The 14,022-nt window shown below is 38.2% G+C and overlaps 1 protein-coding gene across 3 annotated transcripts; it reads left to right on the top strand.

The window, feature by feature from the left end:
* Nucleotides 1-4,243: 4,243 nt before the first annotated feature.
* LOC143031726 (uncharacterized) lies at nucleotides 4,244-13,365 on the top strand. Of its 3 annotated transcripts, XM_076195942.1 has the most exons (3): nucleotides 4,253-4,384; nucleotides 8,171-8,256; nucleotides 10,904-13,365. In XM_076195942.1, the coding sequence occupies exon 3, from the start codon at nucleotides 10,995-10,997 to the stop codon at nucleotides 12,285-12,287; it is 1,293 nt and encodes a 430-aa protein (XP_076052057.1). In that variant the 5' UTR covers nucleotides 4,253-4,384; nucleotides 8,171-8,256; nucleotides 10,904-10,994; the 3' UTR covers nucleotides 12,288-13,365. The 3 variants fall into 3 exon arrangements, with proteins under 3 accessions (XP_076052056.1, XP_076052057.1, XP_076052058.1); XM_076195941.1 differs by lacking the exon at nucleotides 8,171-8,256 and having other exon boundaries at nucleotides 4,244-4,384; XM_076195943.1 differs by lacking the exons at nucleotides 4,253-4,384; nucleotides 8,171-8,256 and having other exon boundaries at nucleotides 10,997-11,133; nucleotides 11,264-13,365.
* The last annotated feature ends 657 nt before the right edge of the window (nucleotides 13,366-14,022 follow it).

The following is a 14,022-nucleotide window of genomic DNA, read 5'->3' as shown; positions in this document are numbered from 1 at the left end:
GTCAGATGCGTCCTTAAAGGTCAACTGAGAAGGCTTTGGATTTCTTTATTTATTCATTTATTCATTTTTATTTCGTGTATGAAAATATAACTTAGAAAAAGTTAGAACACTAAAATGCACGTTTCTAGCATTTTATAGTCTTGATTTTATTCAAATAGCATGATCTTAAATGTGCCTGATAGCAGGCAATTTTTTCAATATCGTAGTTACATTTTCCATCGCTAGGGCATCTGATGACGTAATGGCTGTTGCTTACATTCTTAGGCTAGGGCAACTGATGACGTAATGGTTGTTGCTTACATTCTTAGACGAAAATGACTTCACATTGGATGAAGAAGATTTGTCGGATTTGGATGCCAAGCTTCATATTTATATGCAAAAATTTCAAAGATTCATGAATTACAATTTGTTTTTATCTGTGATAAGATAGCAAAGAGTATAGAGAAATATTTTGACTGAGGGGGAGAGGAAGGCTAGCAAAAGATACTCACAGACATGTCCATAAAATTATTTGCCATAGGCAGTGGCGGCGCCAGGGGGGGGGCTTGAGGGGGATTTTGCCCCCAAAAAAGTGGCCAGCCCCCCATTAGCCCCCAACTGAAATGAGCAAATTGAAAATTTAAAACACTCATTGAAATAATGTTATTAAGTGGAATTTTTAATTGCCAGGACTAAAGATTTGTCAGCCATCAGTGCTAGCCCAATCATTAACCCCTTCCCCTTCTGAAATGAGGATGATATATGTGTATCATCATATTACTATTAGCCCCCCCAAAAATTTGCTCAGCCCCCCCCTTAGCCTCCCCAACTAAAAATTCCTGGCGCAGCCGCTGGCCATAGTTAGTGGTTGATGTGGAAGAGAAGTCATCAATCATATGCCTGGCACTGTCACCATTGTCATTTTCACATTCCATCTTAATTTCCCTGGTAGTGGTACTTACAGAAGGTGAATATTCATCATAGGCACTTTGTAACAGCTGAAAAAAGTCATTAAGTCTATATCAGTACGAATTCCTCCCTCCCGGTACAGGATAATTAGGCTTAACCCATTCAACTCCGATGACAAGATGTCTTGTCATTTGGTCAAATAAAACAAAAAATCATAAAACACCAAAATGTTTGATCAAACACCAGAAAAATATGACGTCAGTCCTCGCTTCGCTCGCAGCGAAGCGAGGAATGACGTCATATTTTTCTGGTGTTTGATCAAACATTTTGGTGTTTTATGATTTTTTGTTTTATTTGACCAAATGACAAGACATCTTGTCATCGGAGTTGAATGGGTTAACTCCTGCTGGGGTTGTGGTAGTGGGGAGGGGATTCCACTTGTTTGACTCTCAAAAACAGACTTTAATTTGGTTGACTTCAATTGACAAGACGTGGTCATAGGCTTATCATGGAAGCCCCTGTCATCATGGTCACTCCTGTCACCCTGGTGGAGTGATGTGATCATATCCATAGGCCTATAGGCCTAGCTATTCTATGTCATGACTCTACCCCTAATCTGATTAGGCCTAGCCAAAAAATCGTTAGTCAAGCCCAACCAGTGACAACATAGATAACACAGGCCTACATATGTACATGATACAGGCTGATACACCTATTTCCAGTTGTTGTCTTTTTTGAATAGCAGTATTCCTTCGACGGTGTTTGCTTGCTGAACCTGGGGTCTTGTCGATAAAAAAAATTGTTGGTGTTGCATCTTCTTTTAGAATGGGATTCATACTAATTCCTAGTGAAAATCCATTTGAACAAGTTGTATAGACACGGTAAAGGAAACATGGACTGGAGGTGAAGCTTTATTCCTGACGTTTCGTCTAACGACTTTGAGAAAGTCGTTAGACGAAACGTCAGGAATAAAGCTTCACCTCCAGTCCATGTTTCCTTTACCGTGTCTATATAATTCCTAGTGATTTGGCAAGGCCAGGGACCCGAGTGTACTTTTTTTTTCGAAATATTTCGAACAGATTTTCATTCTCAATCCAGGCTTCCATGACTCGTGCCATCTGCTCCGAATGATCCAGTCCTTTTTGCGAACAGGTTCTTTTTTTTTTTTTTTTTTTTTTTTTAAGAATGAAAATGAAGTCCATCTGCAGCAGAATGGTTCGTCGAATCACTGTTGCAATTTGCGGCGACGCAATAAGTCATTTTCGACTGTCCTTGCGGTGGGACTTATTTCCCTTTGTCAAAATGACACACAACTTGTCGGATGGCTCGTCATTATAAAGGCTCGGGTCGTTCCTTTTGTACGGCCTGGCTTGCTCAAGCCTATCGCCTTTGCTTCATAATAAGCAGTCGCTAAGGCAAAGGTTCGAGTCTTTGCGGTGGAGCTTATTTCCACACACATACACACACACACACACACACACATAAATATATATATATACATATATATATACATATATATATGTATATATGCATATATATATAAATATATGTAAGTATATGCTAATAAGAACACGGGTACGTGTGTTCACTTATGCAAAGTAGACCACTTGGAAAAAGAAATTAACGAAGCAGAGCGCTTTCGTATATTACATCTTCAGTGCAAAAAGTACATAGTTGATAGAAATACATAGATTATATATACATGAAAAAGGAACAAGGACAGTTTACACAAGGGTAGAGGACATTTACCCCCTGGAAGGCGGGCTGTCAGGCCGCAAGGGTCAATGCGTCCGCTAATGAGGGTGGGGGCGACAATCACAATCGCAGGGTTACATTTTACCTGTTATTATTTTGCTTATTTCTTGACGGATAAAATTGTCAAGTTTATATAAGCCCTTGTGTAGGTTGGTATTCTGATCACTGGTGGTATTGATCAAACTACACTCTATTAAGTTTCTTACTATTATGTTGTTAGTATAATTGATTGCATGGGCATTATCCCCAATCAACTGGAAGATTATTCAATTCAATATGCCTGCAGATTCCACTGGAATTCTTGCCATCCCTAACATTTTTCTTATGTTGTTCAATTCTAATGTTTAAGGGTTTGGCAGTTTGACCTATGTAAAATTGATTACACATTTTGTAAGGCATTTTATAAATGAATCCTTTTTTCTTAACTTCAATACTATTATTGATGAGCATAAGTTTTACTGTAGGCCTGCTATCATTTTTAAGAACTACCTTTACGTTAAATATTTTTAATAATTTTGTAACACTTAACAAATTTTCTTGAAATGGCAAAATTTACTTTTTTTTTTTTTTGCCATTTGCACTAAAGATGTAATATACGAAAGCGCTCTGCTTCGTTAGTTTCTTTTTCCAAGTGGTCTTCTTTACACACACACACACACACACACACACACACATATATATATATATATATATATATATATATATTTATATATATATATATATATTTTATTTTATTTATATATAAATATATATATATATATATATATATATATATATATATAATGGAGACTGGAAATAATTATAATTATAATAAAAAGAAAATACCCCACTTATAAAAAACGATTTTCGCGAGAAAATTTGTCTGGCTGACAATGAAATGGAATTGCCTCATTCTGAACAGCGAAGAAAAAGATAAATGAAGGAACACCAAGACGACAGAGAAAAAAATATATAGAAAGAGGATTCTTTCACTATAGATACGCTAATGTGTGGAAAATTAAAACAAATATTTCGAACCGACAGCATATGTTATTTGAGATTAAAGTGATTACCTATTTTGCGTGATCGATGAAGAATATAAATATATCCAGTATCATCAAGATGGAAATGTTACTTTTTGAATATAATTATATTTTGCGAGGTCTCTACGTAGTAGATACTGTCCTGGTTATATATTTCGCAAATACAATTTTGTAAATGTAGAACAGAAAAATATCGATAGGACAATAACAAATCAGTTGTTCCAAGCATGAACCAGATTGAAAACAACTGATCGAATATATTATTTGTGGAACATGTGTGATCGTATGTTACTATTATTCCCTATTATGTCAACAGTGTAGATTCAGAATATTCATCTCAAATAGAAAGCCTTCTATATCTGGCAATCATAGGTTGTGTGTGTGTACAAAAAAACGCGCGCCGTTCAAATATGGGGTGGGTATTTTAAATACTGTTCCCATAGACGAGAGCTGAATATGTTATATATTGTGACAATTAAGTATCTAATACCTATGCTAGATTATGAAAATATCTGTATGAACATTTCATTTTTTTATTTCGTCTCTGAAATAAGGTACTCAATATTTTTGTTCGCATCAAGAAACGCCATCACAAATGGCCTCATTTCGAAGATTGGTATCAGCTGTCACTCGTTCGTAATTTTGGGGTATTCGTTGCAAGATCATGGCATCAATATCAGTCAATTTAATAACCGTGTTCCAAGCAGTTTAAAGAAATGGTGAGTTGCATGGCTGATAAGTCAGATCTAACAAGATAATAATTAAAAGGGGAAGTTGGCTTGTTTATCTCCCTCGTCTTAATCAGCTGACGTTTGTTGCTTGTCAGGAACAGGTAGGATGCATATTCGACTAAGCTTCCGTAATACGTAATGATTATATTCTTCGCTCGGGATTCCTTTGTGTTATGCTGTAAAGGCAGAGAGGGAGGACGAAACTGAGGATATATTTGTGCATGTTGTAATAAGAATGCTCACCGTGCCTGGTCTTTCCCTAATTCGATATCGTTAGGTTCGGTGATTAATACAAAGTGAGATGGTTCGTGCATAAGTCAGAGAAACAGGTGAACTCCTTCAGGACACATTTGCTCAAGAAAACAGCAACACAGTTCAGAGCATAGATTTTGATAATCATAATATTCCAGAACCATGTAAACAGATAATTAACATGAAACTATTATTCTATCATTACAGCATAACCTAACATAACCCAAAGTAACCATAATAGAAAAAAATAGATCTTCCAAATAGAAAAACATGAAAAATGTGATTATATGATAGTGAAATAAAACCCAACTGAAGAACCATAATTTTTTAAAGTCAATGAAGAGATTTTGCGGAATTGTTAGGGGAGTAATGAAAGTCACACTTTTGTACAGTCGGTAAATTAGGGACGTTGGTGACAATCTTCATGAATCAGATTCACTCGGTGTTCTCTTATGAATGGAAAACGATCTCCCTTGAAAATAAGAATCCTTATCTCTTTTTTCATCCAGGGCCAAATTCATGAGTAGGGCCCCAGATTTATAGAAATATGGCATATCAATACACACACACATGACGTCGTCAGTCCTCCTCCTCGAGGAGGACTGACGACGTCATATTTTTCTGGTGCTGTTTGATCATCAAACATTTTGTTGTTTTATTATGATTTTTTGTTTTATTTGACCAAATGACAAGACATCTTGTCATCGGAGTTGAATGGGTTAAAATCATCTGTTGACCTAACCTGCCTAGGCAGTCCCCAACTCTTGGGGAATTCCGAGTGGTATAATTTTCAAAGATCCAAAATATCCTTTGTAATGTACCATTACTGGATAGTCCAGTCTTTGTGTAGTACTTCTGTAGAACAGGTTTGTGCTACACTTTTGGGTAAAAAGGATTCTGGTATTATTTCGTGATCAGACACAAAACAACCCAGTAAAACCCATTACCAGTCCCTTGGGCTAATGCCAGAGTCTCGCTCTCTCTCGCTCCCACAGATTTACACAATGTGCGGAAGGGTATGCTCCTTGATGTCCTTTAAACAGTTTTTTATTTATCTATTATTATTCATTTATATATATTTTTTCTATGTGATTCTGATTTTCCTTCCTCCCATCCTCTTTCTCAGGTTGGTCTGCCCTTTTACCATTCTCAAGATAATTGTCATAACTCATCTTCACTTCTATCATCTGGCCAGTTACAATTCATCTAATCTCCCCTTATGCATCTTATCAGTCTGATTTAGTGTTTGTAAGTTTGTTATATGTCAGGTGCACCCAGTATGAGAGGGTGTGTGTTAATTAATGAAATTTAGAAGAAAAAAATTCCATGTAATCAAAGTGACAAATTGCAGCTTTGCTTTTCTCTCTCTCTCTCTCTCTCTCTCTCTCCCTCTTCCCCCCCCTCACTTCTACCACAACATCGTTTCCTTTAAAGTTGATTGAGGTTGAAAGGAAGTATATATTAAGAAGATTTCTTTTTTTCTCACAGAGGTTAGAATTTCTATTACATCGAAGATAGATTTTATTTTACTTACCATCGAAACTTGGACTTGTCATAGAAAATTACCAGTAGTTTTATTTTTAAGCTTTATAGAATTACCAGTAATATGATTTTTACATCACCTTCATTTACACAGGACACGATATATTGTTTTGAAAAGACTGGAAAGCAGAGTATTACATTTTTATGGAAAGGGAAGGGATTGTGCTTAACAAATGACCAAAAAAAGCAAGACAATGGTCATAATACACAGATCACAATATAACAGTATTACTTTTCTCTAAATGTGTGCTTTACAGTTTACATATGTGGTAGAACATTGAATTCATCTGGAAATGATTGTTATATTCAAGGAATGTAAGGGGGAGTAGATATCACCTTTAACTAAGAACTAGGTTCCCCCCAGTATCTCCAACACAGCCACTGGAAAACATTGACATGCAGATCACAAATCAAATACTTCTTGAGTAGACTCAAGTTCTATGATTCACAAGACAATCTTAGAAGTAAACCCAACAAAGGAATCTCTCCCAAGAAAAGATTTGTTATCACTGACATGCCTATGTTCTGGTCACCTCACAGCACTACAATAGTACAAAGACAGAATTGGCGATGGACACCAAATGCTTTACCACCACACAGAAGACACAGCACATGTTATTGTGGCTCATCTTTCACTCTGGACAAATCCCAAGAATCTTGTATTTGAGTGGGAAGAACCAATAGCTGGGCTGGTTTACATGAAACCACAACTACGAAGGGATTTCTCCCCGTCTTCTCCTTTTATGCATGGGGGGACGGAGAGGGGCGGTCGCCGATTTAATGAAGCGGCCTTGCTGTGGATGTACTGTGTCTTGCGACACTGCTTCTGACCCAGGGCAGTGGACAAGGTGCAGTGATGACCCGTCATCCAGGAGGTGCTAAGATAAGAGGGAGGGTGGAGGGGTGTGGAGTGTATTCAGGGATGGAATGGGTGGGAATGATTTTATGCCTTTTTCTTTTTAGCTACCTCCCTTGTAAGGGGGAAAAAACCTTGGTATATGTATGTATGTACAACTCCTCATCAAGAGAGAATAAGCACAAGGAATTGATTGACCTCTAACTAATGGTCAGTGTCTATATCCTTAACCCCATCACCCAAGTACCTGTGAAATCTTATACTAGCTAATGCTATAAATATCATTCAACTAAGGTGGAAATTGGATAGCAAATAGGGTCTCAGTCACCCATTTTCTTTCCCAACACACTTGTCCCTCTCACTCCTTCCTCCTTGAACTGTCCAGAATTTATGCCACAATTCTCCGCTGTAATACAATAATGCCAGGTCATCCCTGGGTGACCCCTCTCATGGAGCAGACTGTTGTTGTAGTGTATGTATTCTTTTCAAACTCCATCATTCACTAGTATATTTGCTCGACCTAACACTGACCATGACCTCATGGGACCCAGAATTAAGTTTTATTTGTTTTATTTATTTATTTATTTATTTTTCTTTTTTTTTTTTTTTTTTTTTTCTTTTTTTTTTTTTTTTTTTTTTTTTCCGTCCAAATAACACTTCTGTGTGGTTAGGCAAGTTTATGTCATTTCCCATAATTGTGGATATGATTCCTCTTGCATTATGCTTTTCATGCTGTCTTCATTTCAGCCAATTCTACCCAACTGGTGACTGGGACTTGTTCTGCCATATCCGTGACAGGTGGTGCCGCCCACACCTCTTTTTTCATTTCTTCTTTTAGGCTTTCATCACCCTCCTATCTTCCTCTTTATCTGATTTCCTTTCTCTGGTATGCCACAATCTCTCCCAGTCCAGCTTGAAAAATCATGAATTACAAAAGAATAAAAAATGCAATTCCCCTCAATTATTTCTCTCACTTTTCTTCTCTTTTCTCTTTTTCATTGAAAAAAAAAATAAAACTTGCATTAAACCTCAGTATGTATGATTATTTTCTTTACCTAATTCTTAAAAGAAATCTTGTGGAGTTCATTGTCATTATTATTATTATTATTTTTTTTTTTTTTCAGCCATCTTTCATAGTGTCAACTTTGCTCGTAGCTTGGGTTTTAACATCTAAGACAGTGCTTCTCAGCGTGGGGCATATGCACCACAGGTGGGCAATTCGATTTTTCAGGTGGACAGTATGATTTTTACGTGGGGCAATTGAGGGCAACTGAGGAATTCTAGTTTTTTTTTTTTTTTTTTTTTTTTTTTTAAGTGGTTTTAAACCAAGGTTTTATGCCTTTTCAGCTGAAGGGGAGTTTATTTTTCGAATGATAAGAACTAAATCACCACATGGGGGACATCAAGATTTTAAAGGCGATTAGGAGGGGCATAATGGCCAGAAAGAAAGGTTGAAAACCACTGGTATAAGTTGTTGTAGTAGATGATACATGTGACAAAAATGTGTTTCTTGGCATCCTTCAAAAATGTGTGCGATAATAACTGTTGCCTCCGCTTTCGCTGACAAAAATCATGTAGTCCCGCAATAGTTACCGTTAATTCTTGATCCCTTCCAGAGAATGTCTCAGGGAAGACACGTTGCATTGTTCTCTATATTGTGTTTACTTGTATGGCAGGAAAAGAATGACACTAGTGGTGTCTTGTCCTCTACTCTCCAGTTTATTGTACATAACAACATAAGAATGAAGGAGACTGCAAGAGACCATAAGCCCTACACTAGGCAGCTCCATATTCATCACCACCTGTCATCCCCATCCATAAAGTTGTCTAACCGTTTCTTAAAACAACTGATAGTTTCAGCGCTTACTACGTGGTTACTAAGTCTATTCCATTCGTTGACCACCCTATTAGTAAACCATTTTTGCCTATTTCCTTTAATCTGAATTTGTCCAGTTTAAATCCATTACTGTGAGTTCTGCCCTGTTGTTTCAATATGATGACCTTGTTTGCATCACCCTTGTTAAAGCCTTTGATCCACTTGAACACCTCTATTAGATCACCCTGCACTCTGCATCTTTCCAGAGAGTGTAAGTTAAGGTGCCTAAGCAAATTTCTGAGTCCATACATCATTTTGGTCATTCTTCTCTGTACTGATTCTAGTGAATTGATGTCCATTCTGTATGATGGAGACCAAAACTGTACCGCATAGTCAAGGATGGGTCTATTGGTAGAGTTTGATAATTACCTCTGCACTTCTATTCATTACCATCCTAGCAATGAAACCTAATACTCAGCTATTCCTGGCGCTAATGCACTGTTTCCTGGTTTTAAAATCCAGACTCACTAGAACTCCCAAGTCTCCCTTGCACTTAGTTTTCCGGAAAAGCATGTTATCTAAGCTTCATCTATTTTTGGGGTCATGTAGCCCTACATTTAACACACTACACTTAGAGATATTGAAGTTCATTTGCCATTTCACCAACCATGTGAACAATTTGTTAAGATCATCCTGCAGAATCTCTGTGTCGTATCCTGACCTAATTAGGCACCCTATTTTAGTGTCGTCCACAAACTTACTAACATCACTATCTATTCCATTGTCTAAGTCATTTATGTACATAATGAACAACAAGGGACCCAAAACCAAGCCCTGGGGAACCCTACCAGTATCATTTCCCCACCTGGATTTTACTCCATTTATGGTGACCTGATGTTTTCTGTTACTGATCCAAGCTCTAATCCATTCTAACACTTTTGCTCCAATGCCATGGGCTTTGATTTTATTTAGTACCTAGCCTCAAATTAGCATTGAACTGTTTGTATGTCAGTGACAAAAAGTAGGAGTGCAGTCATTAGTTGTCAGTTCACCACATGTGAAAAGGGGGAGGAAAGATAGTTAACCACTTCAGTACAACTCAAATTCTCCCATGCAGGTTTGGCTGCCATATGTAATTTGCATCACACTACTTGCATTATAAAATATAAATCCACTGCTGTATTACTCATTTTCTTTTACTCTGGGTAATAATAAATACAGAAAACATGATCAAACCAGTTCATAGAATCCGGGGGTAACTCATGTACAACTACAAAAATATATAATCAAGACACTGACGCCAACATCCTCATGTACCCACTCATGCCTCATGATGCCTACATTGGCATCATCATATTGAAGTGATTAAAGTTGACAGATACCCCGAGTTTAGTACGATTGCAGAACAAGTAATACAGCAGTGACTATATTCTATAATGCGAGTAGTGTGATGAATGATACATATGATAGCCGGTGTTGCATACGAGAATTTGAGTTGTACCAAAGTGATTGAAGTTGACAGATATCCCAGGTTTGGTCCAGAGACCCCTTATGATTGCACCTGCCGACGGAGACGAGGGGGTCAATGGGTTTCGAAAATGGACAGTGGGGAGATGATTTTCTGCTGTCCAATTTGCAGGACCACCACTAGTAGATGCATGCGTATTTACATGGATTTCTTGATTTATGTGTGTTTAGAATATGCGATTTTGGAATAACACAAAGTAAAAAAACCTAGTCATTTTTTTGTATTACATGGGTTATTTAGAATAACACAATGTAAAAAGTCAAGTAAGCAATAGCAAACCTTAACCGTTTGCTTTATGCAATTTTTACATCACGTGATCCCTTCAGGAACATATCCCTGGCATAAATCAAGAAATCCCTGTATATGTAAAGAAAGTTAATGCTGTATTGTAATTATGATATCTGTGCAAAGGTAAACGGTATTCAGAGATTTCCATTATTACATTTGGGAACAGGTTGTTAGTATACATGAAGATCAGGCTGACAAATGTTTCCTAAAGTATGGTTGCAATAGTTCATTTCAGAAGGATCAAGAAGACTCGATACTTGGCCTGCTATGAAATAGTAATGAAGCGTGTGAAAAAACAGATATCGGCAAGACCACGATGGAAAGCAAACCGCACAAAGATGCTATGCAACCCACAAAGAAGGTTTGCAGAGGAGGAAGGTCTCACAAGTGTCACGTTTGCAGCGCCACTTTTCCTCGACTTGTTGACATGAAGGATCATTTTAAGATCCACAAAGGTGAGCAGCCTTTCAAGTGTTCACATTGTCAAGCCTCCTACTCACACATGTCAAGCTTGAGGACTCATCTCAAGGCTCATGCAAGTAACGGACCTTATAAATGTACTATATGCATGTCTTCATTTTCTAGTGCCTCGACTTTAAAAAACCACGTGAGAACCCATATGATTAAGCCCCAAACATGCAAAGTTTGCAAGGTCGTGATGCCCTCCGCACATCAGATGAGTCTTCACATGAGGACACATAGACACGAGAGGCCTTACAAATGTAAGCTTTGCGATGCCGACTTTCGTATTAAGTATCGCATGGAGGTACACTTGAGAAGTCATGCTAGAGGGGGATCGTATAAGTGCAGGTTTTGCGGAGCCAGATTTGTGCGAGCGTGTGACTTAAAAGTTCATTCCGTGATACACACAGGTGCAAAGCCGTTCAGGTGCACAAAGTGTCCGAAATCTTTTTCTCATCTGTCAAACCTGAAGTTCCACTCACAGATGCACACTGAAGATGGTTGTGTGTGTAAGATTTGTGGGGCTTCGTTTCCTCGGGCTTATGCCCTGAAGGTGCACCTACGCATACACACAGGGGAAAGACCATACGAGTGTACGTTCTGTGATGCAGCATTTGCCAGATCATCGAGTCTTAAAGCTCACATCCGAACGCACACAGGCGAAAAGCCTTATCGATGCTTGACCTGCAATGCGCGTTTCACCCAGTCAGGAACTCTGAAGGTGCACATGATGACCCACACTGGAGAAAAACCTTTTCAGTGTTCTTTGTGTGATGCCGCATTTACTCAGTCGTCGGCGTTAAAGGGTCATATACGCATTCACACGGGAGAAAAACCCTACAAATGTGCCGTATGCGTGGCTGCTTTCGCACACTCCCGCGATCTTGCCAGACACTTGACCACACATGCAGGAGGGAACCCTTTGACGTGTCCTCAGTGTAATACTTCTTTTGTTAGTGCCAAAGGATTTGAGTGGCATACCAAATCGTGTACCACCAAAATGTTAACTAAATGTATTCCTGAGGAAGGTTTTAAAGTAAAGACAGAGGAAGAACCAATAGAGAAAGTAGTCAACAGAAACAAAAGAACCATTCCAGATATCATAGAGATTCATGACATTAAAATTGAAGAGCATGACCTGGAGTAAGAGGTGCTTTCATTATTGTAGAGCTGATAGGTTTTGAAGTGAAGGGCTGTGATTCCTTCAGTTGATGTAGGATTTTTTGGGGCCAGCTCGAGGTATATTGAGCTGCAAGTCACAGTGTTAGAGAATTTGTTCAAAAGTAAATGATGAAAAGGTTTGGCTAATGCATCCACGTATGTAGTATTTTTATCCAGTATTTTAGTGTAGATCTAAGGTTTGAATTATGAATCCTTGGTGTGCTCAGCAATAGAATGTATTTCATAAGTCAATATTAAGAACTTGATCTATTTATTATTTTCATTATTGTTTATATATTCATGTTTTGACAAATACTACTACTGTCTTTGCATCAACTGGATCTTGTTAGTATCTATTGTCACAGGATGGAATATATTGCTTCTAAATGCATTATATAAATCTATCGGCCAAGTTAGCTGAGTGTATTTGCTTTGGCAGAAGGGCATCACCAAATCAAGGTGAAGGGCTAGACAGGTTGAGGACTGCCGCTTGCTGTTACTCATTGTTAGTCCCTTGTTATGAATTGTTTAATTTATGTGTCTCCTGGCATCTTTCCTTACTAAGTAGTATGTGTTACTTTTGCAACCAATGCCAAATGATTTTGTCGAATTGTATGGTACCCCTTGTGTGATATTTTATGTGCAATGCATGATTATTTACGTCATCAGTGTTAACCATGATAGGAAAGGTTTTAATAAGTGTAAATAAGTTAATCTTGTGCTTGATGTACAGCACAATAAAATTCCAGATAAGTGAATTTGTGATGTAGGTAATTTAAAGCATCTGTAAATTGCAGACAAGTGGCTAAGGGGTGACTTGGTTGAATATGTTGTCCGAGATATTTTGACACAAAAACTCTCCCCCTTCTTTCATTCAGGGGGGGTTGAGGAAGATTTGACTTGTCCATTCTCCCATTGAAGGGGGAGAAGACCTTTAGTACATATTATTGTTGTTATATTTATTGTTATTATTTTCCCCTCAAGAGGTCATGGGGATGGGTTGTACAAATTCTGTCCAGAAAGTATCCAGCCATTATGAATATTTGCCAAACTAGTAGTGCAATCCTAACAAACGTTGGTAGACACTGACAGAAGACCCTACTGCACATGTGTGAGTGGACATAGTCCCATGTGACGACTCAGTTACTGGCCAGACACAGTTGAGTGAGGGTGTATACTGTTTGACCGTCACTTCGCCTGACCCATAAGCAGAAGGAATTTCATGCTAAAACTTCACAGGACATGCAGCTGCTACAAATGACTCAAATTTCATGTAATAATAACCAGAGACGAGTCATGGGTCTACAGCTATGATCCAGAAACAAAAGCCCAGTCTAGCTAATGGAAGTCACCTGCATCAGTGTGACATTCAAACAGTACACACCCTCACTCAACTGTGTCAGGCCGGTAACTGAGTTGTCACATGGGACCATGGCCACTCATGCATGTACAGTAAGGTCTTCTGTCAGTGTCCATCAGCTTTTGTTAGGATTGCACTACCAGTTCTGCAAAAATTCACAATAGCTGGAGACTTTCTTGACAGCCTCGTATATGCATTTTGTGTGTGTGGGGGGGGGGGAAGGATCTTGATATGTCTTTCCCCCAAAAATCATAAGATGGGCACGTTTGATGCAGCTGTCTCAGCTAATTGACCATAATGCATTATTTCCAGTGCACTAACCTCTGTTTTGGTGAATCATCCCCTCAGAATAAAAGAAAAA

This window comes from Oratosquilla oratoria, chromosome 12, assembly GCF_046742065.1.
Source record: "Oratosquilla oratoria isolate Oo_2021 chromosome 12, ASM4674206v1, whole genome shotgun sequence".
Lineage (NCBI taxonomy): Eukaryota > Metazoa > Arthropoda > Malacostraca > Stomatopoda > Squillidae > Oratosquilla > Oratosquilla oratoria.
The sequence above is the reverse complement of the archived record's forward strand: the minus strand, read 5'-3'. Positions and strand labels throughout refer to the sequence as shown.